At 40.2% G+C, this 7,716-nt stretch overlaps 1 protein-coding gene across 1 annotated transcript in view; it reads right to left on the reverse strand.

Moving 5' to 3' along the window:
• Nucleotides 1–7,284, reverse strand: part of stk11 (serine/threonine kinase 11) — a 28,751-nt gene extending 21,467 nt beyond the window's left edge. The window contains exons 1-2 of the mRNA XM_088352529.1: nt 7,122–7,284; nt 3,842–4,620 (exon numbers count right to left, since the gene is read on the reverse strand). Coding sequence (XP_088208655.1) covers nt 3,842–4,125 — 284 coding nt within the window. The 5' untranslated portion in view covers nt 4,126–4,620; nt 7,122–7,284. The remainder of the gene's footprint in view (nt 1–3,841; nt 4,621–7,121) is intronic.
• Nucleotides 7,285–7,716: the final 432 nt, after the last annotated feature.

Raw genomic sequence — 7,716 nt, forward strand, 5'->3', positions numbered from 1 at the left:
TCATTGCCCAGCCATAAGTTGTAGTGAGTTTACAGGGTGAGCGGCATATTTCAGAAACACTCATAAATCATACATTCAAAACGCAGTCCAGAGAACCTGACAGAGTCCTCAAAATAGCCCAGAAAGTCATGGGCCTGTCTTTGCCCTGTCTGGAGGACATTGCCGAACACATTATTAGGGACTCCTCCTACTCCGATAGACCACCACCTCTTTCATCTGACGCTACATGTCCCTTAGAACAAAGACTGCTTAAGGTCTTTTATGACATGTTTAGCCTGAAGTGTCACGTCTTTTCTTGTAGTAAACAATCTACACTATGTTACAATGAATGACAATATCTGTCAAGTCATGTTTATTTGTATAGCCCTTACTCACAAAGAGTCTCAAAGGGCTGCACAGACCACAGATTATTGCAAACCACAGACTATTATGACACCATCCCCTGATCTAAAACCTACATGAGGGCAAGGAAAAACTCAAAAACCTCAACATGAAGAAAATGAAGAAACCTTGAGAAGGGACAGCACACATGAGGTCATTCCCTTCCAGGATGACCAGGCTGCAATGGATGTTGCAATAACAAAATAATACACAGATATTGTCAACATAAAATATAGGTTATTCATATGCTGCAGAATAGAAGTGTCTTTTAAGCCTAGATTTCAACAGTTCCACTGAGGTTGCAGATCGAATCTCAGGGGGAAGCGCATTCCACAGGACCGGGGCCCGAATGGAGAACGCTCTCCAACCTGCAGATCTCTTCTTGTCTCTTGGGATCACTACTAGACCAGCATTTTCAGAGTGAAGGCTCCAGACCGGAACATAGGGAGAAATTAAATCTGACCTAACAGAATTCTGTTGTCATGGGTCCTATTTTTTATAAACATCATGAATGAAGATAATGACAAAAATACTTGGCCTAATATGCTCCAGTTTTCCTTTTTATTGCTTTAGCCTGAGAACAAAAACTACAAATAAACAAAAAGGATTAGTTCCAACACTGACATAACTCCAAATTAAAATGTGTTGTTTAGTGTTAACACATTAGTGCAGTGTTTTTCAATCATAGTGTGCCGCTGGAATGTGCCCAATTTTATTTTTTCCAAAATATCAGGCCATTTTTCAGTATTTTTGCAATCTTCAGACAAGGAACTGTAATAGTCATACATATCAGTAGGTGGCAGTAGATTTTTATATACCGTACTAATTATCTGCTCTTGAGGTAGCACAGTACATTAAATAACTTAATTGGTTTAACAAAGCGGTTTGAGATTTCACTGTAAAAAAATAAAAACATAAATAAAGCACATCATTCTTTTTTATTTTAAGTATTATTTTCGTCTTTTTAGATACTAATTATATATAGTATATGCCCTGCGACTGGCTGGCAACCAGTTGAGGGTGTCCCCTGCCCACTGCCCGAAGACAGCTCCAGCACCCCCGCGACCCCACTGAGGATAAGCGGCGCAGAAAATGGATGGATGGATATACCAATTATCTGCTTATGAGGTCGTACAGCGAAATATTAGACATAACTTCATTTTCAACAGAGAGTGTGTCTCTGAACATTTTATAAGTAAAAGTGTACCTTTGTTCAAAACACCGCATAAGTGCATCTACTAATATACAATTTGCAAGAATGTGGAAATTGCATATAAATGTCCAAAACATTACAATTCGAATTGGCTGTATAGTCATGGATGTTTGCAGGGAGATAAGACCTGTCAGTCCAGGATGAACACGAAATGAATATTCAAGAGAAAAACAAGACACAAAGTATGTCAGGATACAAAGGGAAAAATATTTACAAGGCCTAAGGTGTGCAATGATAAATAATGCAATCACACTTAGCAGCAAAATATTCTTAAGTGAATACCCATCCTTCCATACATTAGGCATGTAAATACACACAATAAGTCTGTAGCAGAATAATTGACACCCAAGAAAAAGCTGCACTCGAGACAATATCTATAACCGTACTGCAAATTGAGTGCTAGATTTTTTCTCCCTTAAAACAAGCAGTCAGCAGCCGGTGACATTAAAGCGTAACCTAAGACCGACACAGCTGGCGCAGGTGCTGAACTTCGAGCTTGCAGGATTCCCAAAACCTGCACCCACCGAGCCTTACCTCCCAAACATTTTCAAGAATGTAAATGCTCCCTAAAGCTTTCATTATAATTAGCACAGACGGAAGTAATATTTCACCAAGTACGATGTGGTTAAATCCAACGTTAATCTGTCCTAACAATTAGCCCTTGCCTGTTTTAAATCAAATCCAAATGATTTCATGGGCTACGTGCAATCGAAATGATCTCATTCCACTGATTTGTGAGTGTAGCTTGTGAACACGAGCAATTTTGGCGGCAGTTCGATTCCTTCCTTCCGATCTCAAGCTCAATCACCCATTTGATAGAAAGCATATATCCAGTGCAGCTATGGAGAAACTCCAGTGGGGGATGGCAACAGCTGCTGTCATTCCAATTGAAGAGTCGGGGGGTAACGACCGAAACGTAACCGCAGATACCGGGCCCCGGGCTCGAGCGGCCCTAATGAAGCGTCGGTTGGGGACTATTTCAGTCTCTGCTGCGTGACGCAAACTACAATAGAGCCAAGACTCCGGGAGGCGCAGGGCAGGCCCACATGAAGACTTTTGTGGTACTGCTGGGAAGAAACAATTGCGCAAAGGCTAGCCAAAGCGCAAAAACACCAGGAAAATGACATTTGTTACACTTCTTCTGCATTTGAAGTGTCTTTAATGGGTTTAAAAAGCTATTTGTGCAGTGAAGTATAACGGAAAAAAGAAAGAACAAGTTAGCCAATAGTATACCGACATCTTGACAAAACCCAATAGCAGACAAGCATCGAATGACAACGACCATTTGCAGACAGGATTCTTAGAGATGTAAAATGCACGTAATTCACAGTCCTAATTTCCTACATAGAGCATATTTGACAAAAAAGTTGACAATGCCAACTTGGCTCAAAGACTTTCTTCAACATGGCAAATTAGAAGCTTGCTTTGAAGGCTAACCTCAGTACATGACCTTAACATCATGCTCTACCACACAAGTGTCAAACAGGCGGGCCGCGGGCCAGATCAGGCCCACCGATGGTTTAAATCCGGCCCGCAAGACAACAGCGAGAGAAGCGCAAGAGGAAAATGAGCTGTAGTTTTAAATATTTCCACCGGATGTCAACAAAGCCAGTTAACACTTGCAAAACAATTGTGGAAGTATTTCTCCGTTTCTCTCTGACTCACTTCTTTTTTATTTATTTCTCCCTCTTTTTCTTTCTCCTGTTCACTCTCTCTTTTCTCTAGTTCTCTCACACTCTTTAACTCTTTAATTTTCTCTGTCTTGCTCTCTTTCTATTTTCTCTCTCTAATATACACTTTAATTATCTTTCTATTTTTCTCTTTCTTTCCCTTTTTAGACCTCTCCCCTTCTCTTCCCCTCTCTCTCTCTCGTTTCACTTCTCTTATTCTTTTTATCTTTCTCTTTTTTCACTTTCTTTTTCTCTCTCTATTCATTTCCCCCTTCTCCATTCATATCTCTATTCTGCTCCCTCTTTTTCTCTCACTGTTACTCTGTCTCCCTATCTGTTTATCGCACTCTCTTTCCCTCCCTCTCTTTTTCTCCCTCTCTCTTTCTCTTAAACTTACAAGTCCGGCCCCCGTGAGATTTTTTTTTATAGCATGTGTGGCCCCCAGCTAAGACGAGTATGACTCCCCTGCTCTACCGAGTCAGCTAAACATTAAACCGTCGATGTGCACCAGCAGCTAGACCAAGTTTTACAAGTGAGCAGTCCTGTAAAATTGTGCAAAAAGAAACGGGAGACTCACTTTTTCACATTGGCTTCTCCATTGGGAATCCTCCGTAACTTCTTTTTCTTCAGTATCTTGACAGCCCGCCGACAGAGCGTTTCCGAGTCCAGCATCTCCTTGACTTTGCCGTAGGACCCCTCCCCCAGCAGATCCCCCATCAAGTACTTTCCTATCAGCTTGGCCCTCTTCCTGCGCGGCTGATAAATCACCTCGGTGGAGTCGATGCGGTGGATGAACGTGTCCATCTCCATCAGTTCGTTTTCGTTCAGGTAGTTGAGGTGATGGATCTCCCCGGTACTCATGACTGATCTACAGACCGAGACCCGATGTCCAAACCACTCGGAGGCGGAGAGCGGTCCGCCGTTAACCCGAAAAATGAGAGGCGATAAAGAGGAATACTGAATGTAAAGGAGGGGGAACTGGGATCAATCTGGATTTGTAAACATCCCTTATTAGAAATCAAAAGCTGCACACTGAGGTGAAAATAGATTAGGTCGGTTGTATTATTTTTTCTTTGAGAGCATTTTACATTACAAAAAAAGGCAATCCCCCCCAAAAATTTAGACTCTATAAATATGAATGCAATTCGGCCTTAGGTAGGGGAAACCTGCCTTTTTTTTGGCCACATAACAATTCAGTCAAGGAACCCATGCTGCATGGAACAGTCCATCATTAAGACCTGGACTACATCCAAGCACAATGCCAATTTCCTGCAGCACCCTTAACCAGACTTCGGGAATACAAAAAGTGCTCCTCTGGGCTTTAGGTGTCCTCCATTGCAATGCAGTTACGGATTCCTGCAAAACAAAGTCGTTTAAACATAAGTCAAAGTGCACAATTCGATATTAGGATCATCATTCGCCACTTTGCAATTCCGAGTTTGCGGCCTCAGGGTGTTGAAAAATATTACTTTGAGTCAAGTGTATTTGTATAGCCCTTAATCACAAAGTCTAAAAGGGCTGCACAGACTATAGATTTTCTTAAGTTCCTTATCTGGGATACTAGGGTTTTTAAATACATTAGCTACTTGCCATAGGATTCTATCCCGCACCATTCAGCAATTTGACTTTGCGATCTTCACCTTAGAAAAAATTCATGTCATATCCATACACAGCAGCTAATCTGTACATCTGTTTGTTTTGGTTTTTTTTTTGCACTACTGGCAGTTTTCTTATACCTAGCCACTCCTTTGCACATCTGTTCTCCTCTGCACTATCGTACTCCAGTGTTATTGATATTGTATTGTGACTTGTTTACCTGACTGCCCATTTTGCACATCTGGTTCACTGCTCCTCTTGCACTCTTTGCACTACTGCATAATTCTACACATAGCTATTATTATTTAGTATATTATTAGTACTTCAATACAACATTTTATTTATATCTGTACATTCAAGGAAACTGTGCGGGTCGGATGTATCGACATTTCTTTCTGTATACACGTGCACAAGAATGACAATAAAGTATGTCTGAATCTACTTTATGATGACTATTTTTGCACCAAATGCACATTGCACAAACCCTACGATTCCAAACTGTATGTAACGTCCTATATGACGACATTTCTTGGGTAAATTATAACTATAACCTTATCCTCCTTGTTTTATAACCTTATCTTCTCTGTTCCTTTATCTTCTTGGTTTTTTTACCTTACTGTGAATGTGTGACACTGGAGTGTCATGCCCAATTTCGTTGTTACAATATGTTAACCCATTTTGTAACAATGACAATAAAGGTATATTCTATTCTATTCTACTGTAGCTGTATAATACTTTTTGATATTGCTGGGGTTACATTCCAAATTGAACCAAACATGGGCAATATCTATGAAGAAGAAAGCTTTAGTTAATTTCAAATTCCATATGAGTAAATACTCTATTATACATTGATTTAAAAAGAATGCCTTGTTACAGCCTCAAGCATTTGATTAAGACATTCAAGTTTGTCTTTTAAAGTTTTTTATTTATCTTTTAAACAAACAACTACTGTGCTGTCGATCAAAAATGTAATTTATCAATATGTACTGAAAGTACTGTAATGCACTACTCTCCGGTCTCCCGAAGTCCAAAATCTAGAGCCTTCAAAATGAGTACAAAATGCTGCAGCGGGGCTTTTAGCAAGACAAGAAAGTTTGACCACATGACCCCGATTTTAGCTAACCTGCATTGGCTCCCTGTTAGCTTAAGAAGTGATTTTAAGGTTCTGTTGGTAGTATACCAAATCATGCATGGACTTGCTCCTTCATATCTTTCAGATTTAATTTCCCCCTATGTTCCGGTCTGGAGCCTTCGCTCTGAAAATGCTGGTCTACTCGTGATCCCAAGAGCCAAGAAGAAATCCGACAGTGTTTTCTATTGGGGGCCCAATGCTGTGGAATGCTCTTTCCTCTTGAGATTGGATCTGCAACCTCAGTGGAAATGTTTCAATCTAAGCTTAAAACACACTTCTACTCTATAGCATATGAATAACCTATACTTTATGTTGATAATATCTGTGTATTATTTGCCCTCATATAGATTTTAGATCAGGGGATGGTGTCATAATAGTCTGTGGTTTGCAATAATCTGTGCAGCATTTTGAGACTCTTTGTGATTAAGGGCGTCACAAATAAACATGATTTGACTTGACGCTAGAGAGCGAAAAAGGAACCGCGTTATGGCGAGGGTTATCTTTTTATTATCCGCTCCGCAAAATTTGAGAAACGACTGGAAGCTTTCCTGATTGAACGACAATCAAAGCTTTATGAGGTTTGCACTAGGAGCATATTCCCACATTTGACTTAATGCATATTTCTTAATTAAATAAAATGAAGCATTTAAAGGGACAATCACTGTGATGCAGCTACCACAATGCATCATGCTCACCAACACCTAGCCGGCATGCTAACTTTTAAGACTAACTCGCTTGAATAAACTATATTTCTAGGTTACATTTCCGACTTTTCAATATGACTTTATTTTTGACTATCCAAAAACATTAAAACCAAAGAGCGAGCGAGAATGAATCCAATAGAATGAAAACGTCGTCACAACAGTCAAGCTAGGTAGCATGCTAACCTCCATTCACAATACGAACCTCACGTCTGACGAGTTTACCGGGGAGTTTAGAAGTCTTTCAATGAAGTCACGATATGTTTGTCACAAAACCCGAAAGGAACAAGTTAATTCCACGACAAACACGAAAAAAATGAAAATAAGCTAACGCTGCTAAACGGAGTTGCGTTGGAGTCCCAATGTAAACTGCTAGCTAGCTAGCTAGCTATCTCGACGTCAACTCATCCGGCGTGGGTAAAACTCACCGAAATTCCTCGCGTGTTTTGTGTCACTCGTTCCTCGTTTGGTTTTTCTCACGCCCGTCTTCCAAATAAACGAAAGCGTGACGCGAAACGCGTTGCGTATAGTTTCATATTTTGCGACTCTTAGTGTTATTCGGCCAGTCAGGTCGTCGCCATCTTGTTTACCTTCTCCTCATCCGCCCCCTCTTGACTTCGAGGCAACTGCGTCAAATGAAAGTTTGAGAAAACGCATATTTTTTAAAAACCATTTACTTCTAATCACAAATTCAACTATCACTTCATCCACTTTGCAAACAAATCTTCGGCTGTTTAATTTTTTTTTTTAGAATACATTGGACTCCTAGGATACGGAGACTACTACAGTAATCCCTCGGTTGTCGCGGTTAATGGGGACCAAAACCACCCGCGAAAAGTGAAAATCCGCGAAGTAGCAACACCCCTTCAAAAATGCTAAAAAAACCCAAAAGTTTTTATTTTATTATTATTATTTTTTAGACCTGCGAAGCTCTGAACCCGCGAACGTGGTACCACGAAGTAGCGACGCCCCTTCAAAAATGCTTAAAAAACCAAACATTTAAAAAAAAATTTTTTTTTATTT

Source organism: Urocampus carinirostris, chromosome 1, assembly GCF_059441175.1.
Source record: "Urocampus carinirostris isolate Australia breed hairy pipefish chromosome 1, RoL_Ucar_1.0, whole genome shotgun sequence".
Lineage (NCBI taxonomy): Eukaryota > Metazoa > Chordata > Actinopteri > Syngnathiformes > Syngnathidae > Urocampus > Urocampus carinirostris.